Genomic DNA, 20,285 nt, shown 5'->3' with positions numbered 1-20,285 from the left:
TCTAAGTTAGTCTAGTTTTGTAAACTATTCTATCTATCATAATAAATAAATAAATAAATTATATAAATATTGCAGTGTTCTTTAATCGTTGTATGGCATTCTTGGTGCAAGTCTAGTAAGGGGTCTTTCGTTACTTCATATTTTCTGACTCCGCGATCTTGAGCATGAGCAACTTTATAAGAAAAAAGCGTTAGGATAATTATACCCGTTACTCGTAGAGTAAGAGGGTATACTAGATTCGTTAAAAAGTATGTATCAGGCAGAAGGAAGCGTTTCCGACTATATAAAGTATATATATTATTGATCAGTAGCCGAGTTCGTCTTTCCGTGTTCGTCTTTCCGTCTGTCCGTCTGTCCGTATGAACGTCGAGATCTCAGGAACTATAAAAGCTAGAAGGTTGAGATTTAGCTACAAGCATACAGATTCTAGAGACAAGGACGCAGCGCAAATTTGTTGACCCCTGTTGCCACGCCCACTCTAACGCCTACAAACTTCACAAAACTGCCACGCCCTCACTTTTAAAAAATTTGTTGATATTTTTACATTTTCATTAGTCTTGTAAATTTATATCGCCCACTCTGACGCTATAAAACCGCCGAAAGCTTCGCGCCAACATTTTTGAAATATTTTTGGATATTTTTTCATAAATTTATTAGTCGTCGATCTATCGATTTGAAAAAAAAACTTTGCCACACCCACTCTAACTCCCTAAAGCCGCCAAAGCCTGTTGCTTTATTGCTATTAGAGGCAGTAAATCAAAGACATGTTATATCATAATTGGAAAATTATAATTGGGAAATGTAACGAGAAATAAATAATTGTACAAATAAAGTTTTATATCGAGTTGTTTTCCATCATTTATCTGGGTGGTTTGGATATAAAAAAGCAATGTAAAAATTACTTTTTCTGCATTCGCAATGTGCCTAGTTTTGTTGTGCAATTTCAAACGCCGAAGAACATTTTTTCATTTTGTTCAAATGTTACTATAACAATTCCCCAATAATAAAACCAGAGAGAATGCTATAGTCGAGTTCCCCGACTATAAGATACTCGTTACTCAGCTAGTGTGAATGCTTACGCGATTTTTCATAATTTTTCTGGGATATCGATAGATTTTGGGGAATAAAATGAGAAAACATTTTGTTTAAAAGTGTGGACGGGGCAGTTTTAAGCGGTTTGGATGGTAACAACATAGTTTTACTTATCGATGACAAGGAATGGGGCATGGAGCGCCTGGTGCGAGCTCAGCAAGTGGTGGAGCTGCGGCCCTATGACATCGAGTCCTGGAGTGTCATGATCCGCGAGGCCCAAACGCGGCCAATCCACGAAGTACGCAGCCTTTACGAGTCGCTAGTTAATGTGTTCCCGACAACCGCTCGGTACTGGAAGCTATACATTGAGATGGAGATGCGCTGCCGGTACTACGAACGCGTAGAGAAACTTTTCCAACGCTGCCTAGTCAAGATTTTAAACATCGACCTATGGAAGCTCTATCTTACCTACGTGAAGGAAACCAAGTCGGGTCTAAGCACTCACAAGTAACTGTTCTACCTTATTTAACATAATTTGAAATCTTAGAAACTATTATAATTTTTGTCAAAACTTGCAATGCAGCGAAAGAATAATTTTTTTTTGTTTAAAGCATATTGGTTTTTTCGATGCACAACATGTTTTTAATTCTGACACGCTTATTCTATTGGACTTAACTCTGTCCTCAGAGAAAAAATGGCCCAGGCTTATGATTTTGCACTGGAGAAAATCGGCATGGATCTACACTCGTTCAGCATCTGGCAGGATTACATATACTTTCTGCGGGGCGTTGAAGCAGTGGGCAACTATGCTGAGAACCAGAAGATCACAGCAGTGCGCCGCGTATATCAAAAGGCGGTAGTCACACCTATCGTGGGCATCGAGCAGTTGTGGAAGGACTATATCGCATTCGAGCAAAACATAAACCCTATTATATCAGAGAAGATGAGTCTGGAGCGATCTAAGTGAGTGTTACACGCAGCGTTTGCTAAATGTTCTTTCTAAATTCCCACTTTAAACCAGGGATTACATGAACGCCCGTCGTGTTGCCAAAGAGTTGGAATACCACACAAAGGGTCTCAATCGCAACCTGCCAGCCGTCCCGCCCACACTCACAAAGGAGGAGGTGAAGCAAGTGGAGCTGTGGAAGCGCTTTATCACGTATGAGAAGTCTAATCCGTTGCGCACTGAAGATACGGCCCTAGTCACCCGTCGCGTCATGTTCGCCACAGAGCAATGTTTGCTGGTGCTCACCCACCACCCGGCAGTGTGGCACCAGGCTTCCCAATTCCTGGACACCAGTGCTCGCGTGCTCACCGAGAAAGGCGTGCGTACTAGTGTTGAAAACATTTCACCTATTCTCTGCGTTACTGTAGTGAATCAAATAGAGCGGGTTATGCCCTTTGCTTGGTGGTGGGCAAAGGTCAAAACCAAAAACGAATCAAATATAGTCTCTTGTTTGCTGAGAAGTGTCGCCCCTCGGGTAAGGGAGCACGCAGTGGCACAACACAGATGCCTTTCCGTGGCTTGCCCCGTTGCCCCTGGCCAGGCCGCACGCGTTTTACTCTTTATAACTAAGTCGAACTTTGTGTATTTACATGTTTAATTCCTTATTAAAACGTTGCAGGACGTCCAGGCGGCCAAGATTTTTGCGGACGAGTGCGCTAATATACTGGAGCGGTCTATAAACGGCGTGCTAAACCGAAATGCGTTGCTATATTTTGCCTATGCGGACTTTGAAGAAGGACGGCTAAAGTACGAGAAGGTGCACTCCATGTACAACAAGCTGTTACAGTTGCCAGACATTGATCCCACATTGGTAGGAACACACATATTGAATATGTTTCATCAAATATTTGATACCATTGAAATGGAATACTCCAGGTCTATGTTCAGTACATGAAGTTCGCCCGTCGTGCTGAGGGGATCAAGTCGGCCCGTAGCATTTTTAAGAAAGCTCGAGAGGACGTAAGGTCGCGCTATCACATTTTCGTGGCCGCTGCTTTGATGGAGTACTATTGCTCAAAGGACAAAGAAATTGCGTTCCGCATCTTCGAGCTGGGATTGAAGCGTTTTGGTGGCAGTCCAGAGTATGTGATGTGCTACATTGACTACCTGTCCCATCTAAACGAGGACAATAATACGCGCGTCCTGTTTGAACGGGTACTTAGTTCAGGTGGTTTGTCGCCGCACAAGAGTGTTGAGGTCTGGAATCGCTTCCTCGAGTTCGAGTCTAATATTGGGGATCTCTCCAGCATCGTTAAGGTCGAACGTCGCCGTAGTGCCGTTTTCGAGAACGTACGTCTTTTACTACTTTTTTTTTATAAATATCTTATAATAATTTTTGTCTAAAGCTTAAAGAGTATGAGGGCAAGGAGACCGCCCAGCTGGTTGACCGCTACAAATTTCTGGACCTTTACCCCTGCACCAGCACCGAGCTCAAGTCAATAGGATATGCTGAGGTGCGTAACCGCCGAATTTACTTATTTATAAAAACATAAACAAACAAAACAAGCTAGCATCCATAACCGTGAAATAATTGGAATTTCTTGTTATACTACAACAAACGATAACATGTGATCGTGTAGTAATCGCCATAACAGTTGAATGTCTGAAGACATTTCTTGAAAATTGATTACATTCATTAAAATGTTTCCAATTTGAGACAGTTTGTAGGAACTCATTTGAAATGAAAGAGCACGACTATTTTATTTTATTTTATATGTGCGAACAAGAAAGGGATAGCCGAACTTTTTTACAATACTTTTTATAGGATCTTGTTTGGTCTATGCAAGTACGATTTTACCTATAAATCGCTCTGTCAGTATAGTGCTCTTTTTTGTTGGCACATGCTTCACAAAATGTTTACCTTTACTTACTTTTCTCGTTTCGATCACCTTCGTTCTTGCAGAATGTGGGCATTATACTGAACAAGGTGGGTGGTGGAGCTCAAAGCCAGAACACCGGAGAGGTCGAGACAGATAGCGAGGCAACGCCACCGCTGCCACGTCCAGATTTCTCCCAGATGATTCCATTTAAGCCGCGTCCATGTGCTCATCCTGGTGCCCATCCACTTGCAGGTGGTGTATTTCCGCAACCGCCAGCTCTGGCCGCTTTGTGCGCCACCCTGCCTCCACCGAACTCCTTCCGTGGACCGTTCGTTAGCGTAGAGCTACTATTCGATATCTTCATGCGTCTCAATCTTCCGGACTGTGAGTGTACCTGATTGAAATTCCCTTCAATTTACTTTGAACAATTATCTTACTTAGCCGCACCGCAACCGAATGGAGACAACGAATTGTCGCCTAAGATCTTCGATCTGGCTAAGTCGGTTCACTGGATCGTGGACACAAGCACGTATACGGGGGTGCAGCACAGTGTTACGGCCATTCCACCGCGCCGGCGACGACTGCTGCCTGGAGGCGATGATAGTGACGACGAGCTGCAGACCGCTGTGCCGCCCTCCCACGATATATATCGCCTGCGGCAGCTAAAGCGTTTCGCCAAGTCTAATTAAGGAACGTTAAAAAACATATTTTCACTTTTTTCTTTCAATTTATGTATTTACAAGAAATCCAATAAAGCAAACCACATTAATTAGGTTTCGTTTTGTTGGAAGGTGCTTCGGAATTTGCGTTCATGCCTTTGGCATCATTGTCCATTGTGGTACTTTCAAATTTTCCTTTAAGAAATCAACTGCGTGTTCGGTTACCAACTTCTTCTCTTCATTTAGCCCTTCTTTTATGCGTTTTCCCATCTCCTGGTTTTTAGCATTACCCAATTTTTTCACTTCACAGTTGCTCTGCACATGGATTTGGTGACCTACTACATTCTCAAAAATCTTTCTACGAACAGCACACACATAAGGTTCGATGTGCTTGTGCAGGCACTCCATTTCCGTGTAGTGTTCGAACCCGGATATAAATTCGGGTTCGAACACTTTCCCTCCACCACACTTTGCAGATAGCTTATCTTTTCCAGTCGATATCGCTTGCGCAGCGGTTGCAACCGTCGCTGGATAACCACGGGCGACAGGCTAATCCCCGAAAGTCGTGATGCCATTTGGAGACCCAGGAGAGCGTCACATCGAACCCGTTTGTGTGCATTGTGCCATAGGACCGGATATTGTTCGTAAAGCTGTAGTAGACGGCTGTTCTTTCGGGCATAGTGACGATGCCGTTTTTATAAAGATTGCTGCTTGCACAGGAAGCTCAATTGTTCAAAATGCGTAAACTTGGTAATATCATCCAATTCACAGTCCGCCTCCTAGCGCTTCCTTTGCTTGGGAAATCTTTGACACAGCGTCGAGACGCGTATCCGAACTTCCGTCACGCCGAAGCTTCGGCAGCAATAAGTACTCCAGGCATTCGTTATCCTACTCCAGGAGTCGCGGCACAGCTCCATGTTGAGGAATGCGACTGGTTCCAGAGACGATGCTCCGAGCAGTACAAATCGATCAGGCGGTGTATATGGTGGGTCGTTAGACGTTGGCCCTCTAAAACGGGTGATACCTCCTGGGGAAGAAGATTGAATTGCGATAAGAATAAGTTTAATCTTCATTTTATAACTGTGATATTCAACGCAGTGACGAAGGCGACTACTTTATGCACAGGGAGAAATATTCAAAAGTGAGGAAGCCAATAGTCATATACCAAAGGTATCAAAAACTAATACGGTAAAATTATTTTTCACCACAAATCATCACATGTTTTTACATTCCTATAAAGGTAATATTTTGGGAAGCACTTGAACCTGCATTGTAGAATCTGGAACTGGTTTGGGCTTTTTAGCTTCTGTTCTAAATTTTCTGGCGTGCTGCAATCATTTTTGACAGGTTCTTCTGGTCCACCGCAACGAATAAAAATTCTCCAGGATCACGCAAATACTCCGAGTCCTCAACAAATTTAATTGCTGCACAAGCTGATGGTTAAGTTCATTATCCTCGCCATTTGAGCGCTGCTCAGCTAGCACATCATGCATGAGGTCATCCTCAGGATTGGCTCCGTCATTGCTATCAGCTTCAGGCGCCTGCCAGTCGGAGTGCCACACGTCCATGTGATCCGATTCGTCATTCGGAGAAAGCGCATAAGGGACGCTCCCCGCACAATGATCATTCAATGCCATACAGCTCCCCGGCGCAATACCAAGTGTAAATCCTGCCACACTGTCTCCGCATCTCATCGATTCCTATCCGCGGGAGAGTGCAACCTAAAACCAGAAGAGGAAAGGATAGTGTTATTGGTGTTTACCCTTTCAATTGTAAGTTCTAGGTTTGGAGACAAGATGAAAAGTTGATAGATGTATTTTTGTTGTAAAAGTTGTATTTTTTATGAATCAATTTCGTGATTGAAAAATCATATTTTGGATGCAATACGAATCTTATACAAATTTGAATTGAATTTGTTTTAATATGTACAAATAATCTTTAAAAGAAAGAAAAACCTCTAACACATCTAGAACTTTCAGAAGCACTAAACACACTAAAAGCTAACACACCTGGACTGGACAGAATCAGCTATACTATGATATAAACCCTGGACAAAAGAAAACAAAAGATAGAATTATAAACCTCCAAAATAAATAACATTCTAAACAAATATATGCCCCAGGCATACAAAAACACTCTAATAATACAAATTGCAAAATCAGACGAACGGACTATCCCACTGAACTCGTGCTTATCAAAAATTCTGGATACAATTATAGCTTAAAGACTGTTTGTATTTGTATTAAACGAGAAACTAATCTTGTTGTGGATTTAACTGGTTTCAAGGAAGGGAAATCGGCCACAGACAGTCTACTTCTAATAGACCACCTATTAGCTATCTTGAGCTATATCCAGGAGAAACCATACATCCATAATATAACTAGATTTCGAATAAAGACACAAGAATAATAATATTCTAGTAGATACGAGAATAATAATATTCTAGTCTCTTTGGATGCACTCTATCCTAGAGCAACTAGTAGCTTGGAAAACTGGACGTAAAATAACAAACTACATCAAAAGTTACATGACTAATAGAAAAAATCTTATGCACATCAACTCCGACCTTTTAGTCATTCTCTTCACAATAGCCTATTAAATTACGCATCACTCGACGACTTTACCATCATAATAAAATCTAAAAACAAAAAATTAATTAACCTTAACTTTAAACCTATTCTCTCTACAATACTCGACTGGGCTGTATATTCTGGGGCACTGCTCCTCTCACCAACAAAATGCAAATGCTATTTACTATCTGAGAGCATGCAAATACAGAACGTTACATCGCTAATAATACTACGAATACACTTTATTAACAGAAATAGATGGAAAACACCCAATTTCATTTTTCTGGGATATCGTAGATATTGAGGAATAAAAGGAGAAAATATTTTAAAATTGTTCAAAAGTGTGGGCGTGACCGGTTTGGCGGTTTTAGGGCGTTAGAGTGAGCATGGTAAAAAGTTGTTGGCAAATCAATAGACATTTAAAAGACTAATTAAATTATGAAAACATATACAAGAATTTTTCAATAATGTGGGCGTGGCAGTTTTTAGGGCGTTAGAGTGGGCGTGGGAAAAAGTTATAATTTCCTTTTGCAAATCTATAAAAATTTACAAGACAAATAAAAATATGAAAAAATATCAACAAATTTTTCAAAAGTGTGGGCGGTGCAGTTCCTTTAGGTTTGTTGGGGCTTGAATGGGTGTGGCAAAAACAATTTTTTTTGGAAATCGATAAAAAATTTATAAGGCTAATATGTGAAAATATGTCAACACATTTTTCAAAAGTGTGGGCGGGGAAGTTTTGTGCGGTTTGAGGGGGGTTAGAGTGGGCGTGGCAACATGGGGCAACAAACTTGCGTTGTGGCTTTGTCTCTAGAATCTGTATGCCTAATCTTAACCTTCTAGGTCTTTAGTTCCGGAGATCTCGACATTCCTACGTACAGACGGACAGACGTACATGGCTAGATCGACTCGACTATTGATATTGATCAAAAATATATTTACTTTATATAGTCGAAAAAGCTTCCTTCCGCCTGTTACAGACTTTTCAACAACTCTAGTATACCCGTATACTCTATATAAATATGCCGGCAAATCTCACCTGCATGGAACACCAATCTTTCTAGAATCGACACAACACTCACTAAGTTCAACAAAAACAACACGACCCCACAATTTTTCAGGAAACTATTAACAAATAAGCAAACTAACGATCTTTCCTATGCCTACATTTACACATATGGATCTCAAACAAACGAAATTACCGGCTTCGCTATAACCTACTAAATCGAACCTATCAAACGGCACATCCTACCCCACTCCACTTAAGTCTTCACACCAGATCTTCAAGCCATTTTAGAGGCCCTAAAAAGTCAAAAAAGAACACTTCAAGAAATAACCTAACCAACATCGCCAAAACCTCAACTTGGCATCAAACATCAAACCAAAATCATCTTAACAGCTACCTTTTTCTTAACTTTTCAAAATTGTCTATCTCACGAGGAGAACAAATAAAAATCACACGAAACTCGGGCACACACCTCAACCAAACCGAACAGACAACCTGACCGTTCTGCAACGACAACCTATCACTGGAACACCCGTTGTCCACCTGTATCCATCTTAGAACCCAAAGAAGCAACATTTTTAACAACACCAGCCCAATCCCATCAAACAAATTATATATCCTTAAATACATTAAAATCACCAATCTGTACCACCATATATAATGTAACCTTAACAAGATTACTTTATCTATCTAAATGTAAGCAAGGGAACATCAAATTTTGCATGAAACATTAACTGAAGGCCTCTGCTGTCATAGCTCTAATTAATTTGCTAGCTCCTAATTTAATTAATTGTTAGCTTTTAAAAAAATAATAAAAAATTAAATAAATTATTCAAAAAATAAATGAACAAGAATATATATGTATGTATACTTTGAATGGACTTAAGTGTCTCCTTACTGCGTTAGAAGCTTCTGTCTAAAATCAATATATCATCTGCAAGAGTTCCTCGTAATCGTAACTCATCTAGTGGAAAAGCGAGGAAGAAAATTTATAAATTCTCTTGAAATATATCCAGAAAGGGTAATTAGCAGATATGATACAAAAAAAAGAAAGTCTCTACAATTATAGTCTCGCCCGAAAGAGGATATAGCTGGTGCCCTGTGCTCGAAAGACCAGTAGCAGGATTACTATTTACCTATTAATTTTTTCTGGATCCATCCCTTAAGTTTTGTGAACTGCATTGAGATCGTTGCAGCTTTAACACCATCCAAGTAGATTTCTATATCCCCTGCTTTGTCCCGCTCATCAGATGGAATCTGATGGCTGTGTAGGGCTCCGATTCAGTAACAAACGTGAACGTAAGTGATCGAAATACATATTGCCGAATCGGTACATAGTGGCATATCTACAATACAAGTTAGCCCGAAAATCAGCCAGACGCCAAGTCAGCGAATTCCAATGCTGCACTCGCATCCGCTCCACTGCACAGTGGTTCCGCTTGTATGGAGCGGCGGCCATCTAATAGAGCTTATGAAAACACGCGAAAAAAATGGTTGAGATTGGGGCTCTCCAACCCCCCAAACAAAATATTCTTTACCCCGTAGAAGTATGCAGCATTTTTTTAAATACATCATGGAAGACTGATAAAATCATAACTTATGGTCTAAAAAATATTTTTAAAATGTGGTAAGAACATGTTTAAGATTTGGCGTAATATACCTCCCCCAGGGAACCCCAAACTCCAAAATAATCAGAAACAAATATAAACAAAGTGAGGAAACGTTAGATTGATGCAATTATTATTAATTAAAGGTAATGAAAATAAACAGTATGATAGTAATTAATTAATAATGAAGTCGAGATAAACCAAATACAAAATATTCAGTTTTTACGTCTTTTCTCATACATTTTGCCAAGTTATTCATTTCTGTGGGACTTGCTCCACATAAATAACATTTCATAGACGAAGATTCACTTAAGGCGTTGCATATTTTCCCATCCACCATGGTTAGTTGTAAGCTATGTTCAACTTTTACCTTTTTATCATTTTTAAATACTTCAGTTGGATTCAGAAGGTTTATTTTTTCCTTAAAATACTTTTCCTCTTCGATTGAAAGTTTGGTTGTCTCTTTTTTAAATTGATATCGTACCGGCCTTCAGTAACGTGTTGACGATGGTCTGTGGTTATCCTTTGAAATTAGTTTGAGAGGTACGTAGGATGTAACAAATAAACTTTTATCCTGTAAATCATTATTGGAAGACTTTTGATTATATTCGCTAAGACCGGTACTTCCATTAAATCTCCACTTTCCAATTAATAAAAATTTGTTAACACAATCATCAGTGAGTGTTTCGACTCCCTCAGCTTGAAGCTCCAATATATTTGACAAATCTTTTCAACACATTCAGTTAATTCAGTTACTATAGGGATGTGTCCGCTATTTCCAATATTACATTTTACAATATTGATGACTTGAATTTGTGCACCATAAATCAAAAATATATAGGTGTGGAAACACACAGAGCTCTGAATCGTCTTCCATAAGCAAAGATAAATTTAAACAAATCGATATAATTACTTGTTTAATATAATAAAAGTTAAATTGACATGGAAGATTATGCACAAACACAAAAGACAAAACGACACAAACTTAACCCAAAAAGAAAAAATATTTCCGCAGCTGAACTCAACACTTTTATTATTTTAAAACTATGGTTAATTTAATATATAAGGAGTCTAGCTCTGCATTTTTGAGGAACACAACTAAAAGTTTAAGTAATCATGAAAATACGCACAAAAAAAGACAATAAAAAGGCCGTTTGAAGATATTAATTTTACTTAACTTAGTTAACCGATTACTGCACAGTGCACTGTGGACTGTCTTGATTTCGTATAATGCTTGACGATTCAAAAAATTAAATTGTTTAATAAGTGATAGAGATATATTTTCATTATTGGTATGTGTGAAAGTGGCGTAAAATAAAGAAAGATCTGAACTTTTCAGTTTTTTATTGAATGGCTCGGTACTAATAACTTTAAGGACTGGATTTGGGTTAATTATTAATTGGGATTTTATAACTCTCCTGAATCTTGCGGCTCTGTTCCGCTGTCATTGTTAAAATACAACCCTTTACACTCCACCCAGAAAACTACTTCAAACACTCACAACAACGCCCATCCACCAGTGGAACCAGTGGAATTAGCTAACGAATAGAAGATCTTATCCTTTTTCCAGTAGAGAGTTCAGTGCAAAACAGAACTTGACCGGAACTTCTCCTATCAAAGACAAATTCGTATATCAAATAATTGGGGGTAAACAAGTACTAAAATAGAGTCGAGTGCTAATAAAATATATGTGCATAGCTTACTCCGTACTTGTTATTATACATAAAGCATGTGCCTAAGACCTCGTTGCTTATATAGATGCGATTACCGATACCCAGATACCCGGCACAAATATAATATAATAAGTATTTTAGCTTTTAGCAATAAGTTGTCCTTTGCCAGATCGACATATGTATATACATTATCTTGAGCCCCTACATATATATAAGTAGTATATATTGCGTTGGGCTAATTGATTCGAGGACAGGTGTCAAATCTGTTTCCGGCAATCGCTAGTCAATCTGCACATGGTGACGTCAATTAGCCATGTTATGACATCAAACGTATAGAGATACTGCAGTATCACGTTCTCATTGGTAATATATTTCTGTATTTGGTGGAGTATAATTAGTATTATTGATAAGGGTTTTTCAATTTCTTTGTCCACTTGTGATTGCTTGAAAAGCTATTTATTCTGAAGATAATATTGCATAGAACAATTATTATTCCTCAGCTTTTCGTCGCCTCCATTTTGGAGCACCCCGAATTGTGCCACCTGTATTAATTATTATATTATATTTAACAATGGGAGAAAGAGGGCACTTGACTGTGGCTTAAAATAAAATAAACTTAAATAAACTTTCCTATTACACATTGTTAATAATATAAAAGGGTTTATTACATTTTGTATTTGTATTACGTGTTCATAATATAAAACTTGGGTTCTTCTGTCACATTTGCTATACGGCAATTGGGTCAGTAACTATTAATGTATATACCTCCAAAACATCCAACATAAACATATATATGTACATACATATACTCCAAAACAAGAGGGAAAGCTATAGTCGAGTTCCCCGATTATCAGATACCCGTTTCTTCATTTTTCTGGGATATCGATAGATATTGGGGAATAAAATGACAAAAAATTTTACAAATTTTTAAAAGTGTTGACGTGACCGGCCTGGCGGCTTTAGAGCGTTAGAAATTTACAAGAATAATAAAATTAAAAAAAAATATCGAACAATTTATCAAAAATGTGGGCCAGTTTTAGGGCGTTAGAGTGGGCGGGGCAAAATGGGTCAACAAACTTGCGCTGCGTCTTTGTCTTCATTCCCCAATATCAATCGATATGCCAGAAAAATTATGAAATTTCGCGTTCGCATTCCCATTAGGGGAACTCGACTATTGCATTGTCTCTTGTTTTGTCTCAAGGAAGTGGGTATGATAACTCACAAGGCAGTTATTGTTTGGTGTATAGGTTAATGGACGTTTGGATGCCGCTTTGGCTTCAGCGTTCACGTTTTCGATTCCTTTAATACCTTTATGGCTAGGGATCAAGATGACGGTTATTTTTTACAGTGGTGGCGTAGTGGGAGTGATTGCGTGATTGCTGATAGCGGAGATGGGGAAAGAGGAGTCGGTGCTTTAAAGATAATACCTGGCATCTTGGTGCAGATTTTAAGAGCTTCGTGGATTGCTCGCTTCAAGGGACTGATTACACTTATTTATATCAGGGGGATTACTCGGTACTGATTTTTTGTTTTGCAGACAATATTTTTTGTGAATTTGGCCCAAGGGCCCAAAAACGAAATAGAAGGCATTATTGGGGATATATCTCTAAGCATTAAAAAATAAATAAAAATAAAATAATATGAATAAAGCAAACTGGGTTAAGTTCCCTTTCTCAACCGTCGTAAACAAAGAGGCAGCCATAATTAACAAAATAAGCGCACACCCTACAATACCATGCACAGAAACCTGGTGAAATAAAAACTTAGCACGACTTCACAAAATTAGGAAACAAACCTAAAAAGCCAAAAGACACGTAAGTCAAATTTATAGGAATGATAACGCACTATTGAAAAGAAAATTCAAACAAGGAAAGGGAAATCCACACCTTATTCACATCAAGTATCCAAACAAACACGGCAACATACGCCTCTCTAGCGGCTTAAAACCAATAATACAAATTAACTGCATGACAACCAACAAAAACGAGACTGCCAACGACAAGGACATGATCTTTCTGTAGAAGTTCTCTTTCATCGTCCTCCTCGCCCTCGTCGATGTCCTGGCAATCACCATGATCATCATGACCGCTTCCAACGCATGGTGAAATCATCTGAATTAAAATCATTCACATTCATAAATGCGATGGCTTTGCTCCGCAAATCGGGCAACATTGGCAAGAGTTTCATCATGTTAATATGTTTAGGACTAATAGACGGTAACGTTTATTAGTGTCATTTGACCGACATATTTTACAAATATATTAATGTTGTCTATTTTATGCAAATATATGTGCAGATTACGAGTCTGGGTATCCAAGTTTTCTTTTTCTGCTAATATAAGCTCTCGTGTTTCCTTAATAAATTCAATTTTAAAGGACGACAAAACCGTATATATTGTGGCGATCTGTTGATCCAAATTATTTTTTGTTCATTGTCTACTAACTTTAATGGCACAATTGTAGTAACAAACAGCATCGATTTCCTCATAACGTTGCTTATAAATACTCTGACCAGTTGATCCATCATATCCATAGCTAAATATTAATTGGCATTCCATCGAGTTGGTATTTGCTTTGAAAGTTTCATACTGCATTTCAAGAATCCGCGAAGTTGTGCGGTTTAAGAGTTGTTGTAACTCAACTTGCGCTTTATACTCAAAATACTCGATGCGTTTAAATTGATGTATTGGCTTTCTGTAAATCCGTTTTCAAATAAAAAGGCTAATGCATTGTCGACGGACATTTGTGTGGGCTCAGAAGAGAACATTTTTCTTTTTATATTATTGATATTATCGCTGTTACCAGCTGCTTTTAATACAACTGCCATGTCCTTTTCATTTCCTTTTTTAGCCGAAACTAAAGCAGCATGCAAGAGTAATGGTACAGAATTATTATTTTCATCCGCAAGGTCCGAAGCTAATTTTCTTTTAAGTCGGTCACTAGCCCTTTCATAAACTAGTTTTGGACGACCAACTTTGTTTGGAGTTTTCCAATCAGCGATTATACTAATACTAGATGCCAGCCATTTGAAGTGTTTTTTCTTCAACCTGTCTAACGATCTATTGCAACCTGGCAAATGTTTCCTGTAATCAAGGATGGACTTTACTTTTTTATTTACTAATGAAATACAACATTCATTTAAAATATTATGACGAATTTTTTTAAATATATGCTGCGTAACTGCATCGTCAGAGCGACAATTTTTGCTCCAAATGTCTAGCAACTCTGCATGCCCAAAAAAGTATTCATCTACAAAAACGTAACTTTTTCAAAAAGGAACAAAAGGGAGCATATGAAACTAGTTGTATAATATTATACACATGTTAGTTAACTATAACTTGCCGTTAAAATTCTTTTGAAGTGGTTTGCCATACAAAAGTTATATTCCACGAAACACAGCTACATTTGTTAAGTTGACTGTAAAAAAGGCACATAAACAAAACACGATACAACACACAAAAACATATAACATACACAAAAATATTTGTGAACTAGAAATCTACATACCTGTGCTACTGTTTTCCATGACAACACTTTAAACTTTTTTAATTCTCTGAGGAAATATAAACCACAAATGTTGCAAAATGATTTGCCGCCAATTTTGTCTTACGCCTGTTATCAACAATCAGCTGTCTTTGAGAGGTAGGCGATAAGCCAGTGCTGCATAAAAACGTAAAAATTGGCTTTTATCTAATTAAACTATCCTAAATATAAAGAAACCATACATTTTTTTATTCCGTTAAAATTTATTTTTGACTTTCTGCCAAAAAAAACACATAAAAAACCAGTGCACTGGTCGAATCTATCTAAAGACACGAACTTCAGCTATGAATTCAAAACACATAATCCAAACCAAAAATCCTCAATCAGCACTAGAATGAGAAAATCCCATACCAAAAATCGAACTAGACATAGCTCTTCAATCCCTCAAAGGTTCAACACCAAGTATTAGCAGAATACCTACCCTATGATAAGAAACTCATCACCAATAGTTCAAAACAGAATACTCATCCAAATTGAACAATACCTTCATAGCTTAATCATACAAAACGAGCGCAATACCTTTACTTAAGCCCGAAAAGGATAAGACTGACATACCGACCCGAATACCGAATTGCGACACTTGATAAAATAATAGCAAATAGACTGTGGTGATTCCTAACGAACAACGATAACACTAACAAACACCTCACTCATCTCCCTTGACTTCGCAAGAGAATTTGATCAATAATTGACCAACTAATAGAATAAAACCAAAAATAATAAATTATGTTAAAAAACTTAGCAAAAAACAGAAAAATAACAGTAGAAGTAGAACCAAAAACATTAAAAATCTATGCCCTAGAGAACGGCACAAGGATCACCAATATCGGCAGTCCTTTCTTAATCGCCTATAAAAAGGTTGCCAACGTCATAGCAAAATTCAAGAAAATACATTTTTGTGCATATGCAGACGATTTCCCCTTAATGTTTAAATTAAGAAACAAATTAAAAATTACATTTTATGCAGTACTCAGTCTTAGTAGCTAGCTTTTCGCACAAAACCGACGATCAAATTGCTGTACGAAACCAACATATGTATGTACCAACGATTGAACAAAAACGCGACCACCTCACAGTTAAACTCTTTAAAAATATCATAAAAGCCAACAATATACAAATATCGAAATACCAAAAAACCAAAGCAAGAAGAAAAATCGAACTTCACCATTAGATAGAGTAATAGAAACATGTCAACTCCGCTACATACCCTACAAACCAATTAAACTACTCAAAGCAAAACCACAATGGAAACATCCGGAAAATATAAATAACACATCTCTACACATCTACAAAAAAGACAACACTCCACCTGAAATATTTAAATAAAAAACGTTTATATGAAACAAAAGAAACCTACAAAAACCACACATTTATCTACACAGACGGATCCAAGCAAAACTCAAACATTTCATGCGCCATCACCACCGAAGCTGAAACTCTGCATTGCGGTTCCCTACCACCCTACTCATCTATTATAACAGCAGAAACAATCGCAACCCTTGAAGCTATCAAAATCGTGATAAACAGGAGAGGAAAGTTTGCCTCCCTGGCAGCGTTTGAAGCTGTCCACAACACATCCAACAACAGCAAATACCCAACAAAATCAGGTCACAAGCACAACTGAAAGAATCTAATATAAAAGTCTTGTGGACCCCAGGATAAATTAAAGGAAACTAATTTGCAGGCAATATAACAAAAAATAAGCCAATAAAATGTCACTTATTTACTCCCGCAACGACAGCACAAAAGACATAAACAAACCCCAAAAACGACAATTACAAATAGAAAACATAACCTTAATAAAGAAATGCAACACATGGTACAAAAACAATACAACACAAGCAACAGCCACACAACAAGCTTTTCTAACATAATACAAGAAAAACTGACGAGAAGAAGCGACCAAATCAAATCAAATACATATGTACATAAATATAGTAGATATGTAGATCCCTCAAGCGTAACTAAAAACATCTTCTTGATCCCAAAACCACATGCACCTGTCCGCTACGCCAATCCGTAACCCGCATAAGCATGGATGACATCCGGGAAACATGCCCAGCTATCACAGAAAAAACAGGGAGGTAAATAATCGAAAAACCACAGACCTCCTTAAAAATTCAACAATACAAAGCATTGCAACCATAATAAAACTCATCTAATCTAAAAAGATAGTTTTTTAGCTCATTAAAGTAAGCTTTTATTACGTTCATAAGCCCTTTGCGATGAAAGTTAGAAAATATAGAATGTTAGAATGTTAAAATTGAGCATGCAGCTTTCAGAGACATACAGAGGTGGTCAAAAGTATTTACACAACGAGCTTTTTTTTCAATTAGTTGACAATTGAAAAAAAAGCTCGTTGTGTAAATACTTTTGACCACCTCTGTAGACCAAAATGTTAACACCCACAAACGGCCCAAAACTTTCGACTGTCATGCCCACACATTTGAAAAATGTTTTGATTTTCCTTCTATTCATTGTCTTGTTTGTCCTTCCCACTTCTGTCGTATACCAAAAACACATTGGTCACGCCCCTGCTTACACCTACAAACAGGCCAAACTGTCACGCCCACACTTTGGAACAATTTTTAAGTTTATTCTCATTTTATTTACCTATATCTATCGATACCCCAGAGAAACTATGCAATTTCGCGTCCGCATTTCCACTAGCTGATTAACGGGTATCTGATAGTCGGGGAAGTCGACTATAGCATTCTCTCTTGTATTTTTAACGGCCATCAAAGAATTTGAACAACATGTTACTTCCGCACGTGGCTGTACAAATCTTTTGTATGAAAATATCTTATCAAATCAAATGGTCAAAACATCTGTTTGCATTAAGTTGTCCAAAAAAAATCGAATATTGCTGGTGTTTTGGAGTAGAGCAGCTGCCCGAGCTATTTTATCGCCTTTTGATTGATATATCAATGTACTGATAAACAACAACACATATATATTCTTAGAGCACCTGTCAGGTTCTACGCCATCGTTTTGCTGAGATCCATGACGTCTAAATATATTTTTAACGTCATGAACACCAACAAAACCCCCTAGAAATAAAAATTCCCAGAAAGAGAAACGAAATCTGAATCGAAATCAAATTCAAACGCGTATTGATTTAATGCGCTGGCTATCGACTTGCTGAAGAATGTCTATAAATATTAGTTTATTATTTTTTATTTGCAATTGGATGAAATTATCTATGAAAGCAAAGGCACGAAATATATAAAAGCAACTACGTCATAACATTGGTCATTTTGAAATGATATATGAAATACATATCGAATGGCAATCATGTGCAATTTACATTACATCGCCCACTCCAACGCTTGCACGCCCAACAAATTTAATGTTAGTTAAGTAACGGGTATCAGATAGTCCACGAACTAGACTATGAAGCTGCCTTTTGTTAGAGCTGATACTTCACTATTTAGCTAATTTTTCACAAGTTAAATTATAAAAGAAAGGCCAAGATTTAATATTAAATATGAAGCACTTATGTACAGAGGTGGTCAAAAGTATTTACACAACGAGCTTTTTTTTCAATTGTCAACTAATTGAAAAAAAAGCTCGTTGTGTAAATACTTTTGACCACCTCTGTATATTAAGTATCGAACAAATCGGAAGACAATTTAGAATTATTGGCTTTAAATGGACACAAAGAGTCTATGCGTTATGCCCAATAAGCAAATCGCAAGTTGCGTTTTTCTTAATTACTCAACAGTTAATGGTTCATTAACACTTTTTGTTAAGGTGTTTACAGAATTTCTTTTCATTTCAAACAATAAATTCTTGACTGACAGCTAAAAATGAAATTCCACTTAGTACACGATCATATACAGTGTACATACAACAAATGAGAATGCTATAGTTAGGTTTCCCGTTCCCCGATAACCATTTTCACCCCGGGGAAATGCGAAAGCGAAATTTTATAATTTTTCTGGGATATTGATAGATATTGGGAAATAAAATTGTGGGCGTTACCGTTTTGGGCGTTTTGTAGGTGTAATAAAGGACGTGGCCGAAGTGTTTTTTGTACACCTATAGAAATTGGCAAGACAAACAATAAAACAAAGATGAATCGAAACATTTTTAAAAATTGTTGTAGTGGCAGTTTTCATGGCTAGATCGACTCGGCTATTGGTCCTGACAGAAAATGTATATACATTATATGGTCAGATGATTGTTATTCTGTTACTAGAAGATTTGAACCGTTCCCTAAAAGCAGATATTCAATCAGTAACAGAGGATCGTGCATATGTGTTTGTAATCGGTAAGTGACTACTGGCAAACGATTGATAAAATGTCAACCCAATTGTTGTTTTGCCGTCTTATCAGAACTATTACTGGTGTATTTACGACTATATACCTACATAGATTTTGGGGCCTCCTTACACTTATCTGGATTGGCATTTACTTCAACATACCACTGTGTGATATGTTGTGGGTTTGGCGCTATTCTGGCTCTTGATTTTATGCCCGTTACTCGTAGAATAAAAGGGAATACTAAATTCGTTGAAAAGTATGTAACAGGCGTTTCAGACCATATAAAGTACATATATTCTTGATCAGGATCAATAGCCGAGTCTGTCCATATGAACGTCGAGATCTCTGGAACTAAAAAAGCTAGAAGGTTGATTAAGCATACAGATTCTAGAGACTAAGACGCAATGCAAGTTTGTTGACCCATGTTGTCACGCCCGCTCTGACGCCCACAAACCCGCACAAAACTCTTTTGAAAATTTCTTACAATTTTTGTCAATTATTCCCCAATATCTATCGATATCCCAGAAAAATAATGAAATTTCGCGTTCGCATTCACACTAGCTGAGTAACGGGAATCTGATTTTCTGGGAAAATGACTCTTGAATTTTATTGTAATCTTTCTTATAAACTGCTTTTCTCTTACTGAAGGCAATTACCAATTCTATTTTAACCGGTTACTATAAGAATAAACGGGTATACTCGATTTGTTGTATTATATAGGATGTAGAAGGACGTTGATGAGAACAACCCTCCGAGTTGTATAAACTTCAAGATCTGAGAAACTAAATATAAAAATAGATATTAGGATAAAAATAGATATTAAGAATGAAGTCTACGAAAGTTTGTTTCGACTCTAACGTCTACAAACCGTCAAAATCTGTCACGCAACACCTTTACAAAAGTTTTGAATTGTCGATTTTATTTTTCTTTTGGAAAAGGTATTTTTCGTTTATTCAGTCAACATCTAGCGAAACAGTAAAAATCAATGCATACGATGGTCATTGACCCCAGAGAGTCGTTACAAATAAATGTAACAGCCGCCAGGTGGCGCGCATCAGCAATATCGAATAAAGTCTTTTTCCTCTATTGAGCTTTATATGTTTT

The 20,285-nt window shown here is 37.6% G+C and overlaps 1 protein-coding gene and 1 long non-coding RNA gene across 3 annotated transcripts in view; one reads left to right on the top strand and one right to left on the bottom strand.

Moving 5' to 3' along the window:
• The first annotated feature begins 1,187 nt into the window (after window positions 1–1,187).
• On the top strand, window positions 1,188–4,627 carry LOC117148908 (protein suppressor of forked-like). Its single transcript, XM_033316618.1, has 8 exons — window positions 1,188–1,539; window positions 1,720–1,995; window positions 2,054–2,357; window positions 2,658–2,849; window positions 2,915–3,328; window positions 3,385–3,492; window positions 3,942–4,242; window positions 4,300–4,627. The coding sequence occupies exons 1-8, from the start codon at window positions 1,226–1,228 to the stop codon at window positions 4,545–4,547; spliced, it is 2,157 nt and encodes a 718-aa protein (XP_033172509.1). The 5' UTR covers window positions 1,188–1,225; the 3' UTR covers window positions 4,548–4,627.
• Window positions 4,594–20,285, bottom strand: part of LOC117148921 — an 18,751-nt gene continuing 3,059 nt past the window's right edge. The window contains exons 1-3 of one of the 2 annotated variants that reach the window (XR_004459951.1): window positions 7,179–7,196; window positions 5,783–6,238; window positions 4,594–5,544 (exon numbers count right to left, since the gene is read on the bottom strand). This is a non-coding gene — a long non-coding RNA (uncharacterized LOC117148921). Of the gene's footprint in view, window positions 5,545–5,782; window positions 6,239–7,178; window positions 7,197–20,285 lie in introns of those variants that run through there. The other variant, XR_004459950.1, reaches the window with a different exon arrangement.

This window comes from Drosophila mauritiana, chromosome X (assembly GCF_004382145.1).
Source record: "Drosophila mauritiana strain mau12 chromosome X, ASM438214v1, whole genome shotgun sequence".
Taxonomy (NCBI): domain Eukaryota; kingdom Metazoa; phylum Arthropoda; class Insecta; order Diptera; family Drosophilidae; genus Drosophila; species Drosophila mauritiana.
Note: the sequence above shows the minus strand (reverse complement) of the source record. Positions and strands in the feature narration are given on the sequence as shown.

Bases quoted from the DNA above. Each gene is read 5' to 3' on its own strand.
- LOC117148908 (XM_033316618.1), top strand. From the start codon at position 1,226: ATGGAGCGCCTGGTGCGAGCTCAGCAAGTGGTGGAGCTGCGGCCCTAT. The intron at 2,850-2,914 runs GTAGGAACACAC...GGAATACTCCAG, and splicing joins CAGACATTGATCCCACATTG to GTCTATGTTCAGTACATGAA. The intron at 3,493-3,941 runs GTGCGTAACCGC...TCGTTCTTGCAG, and splicing joins AGTCAATAGGATATGCTGAG to AATGTGGGCATTATACTGAA.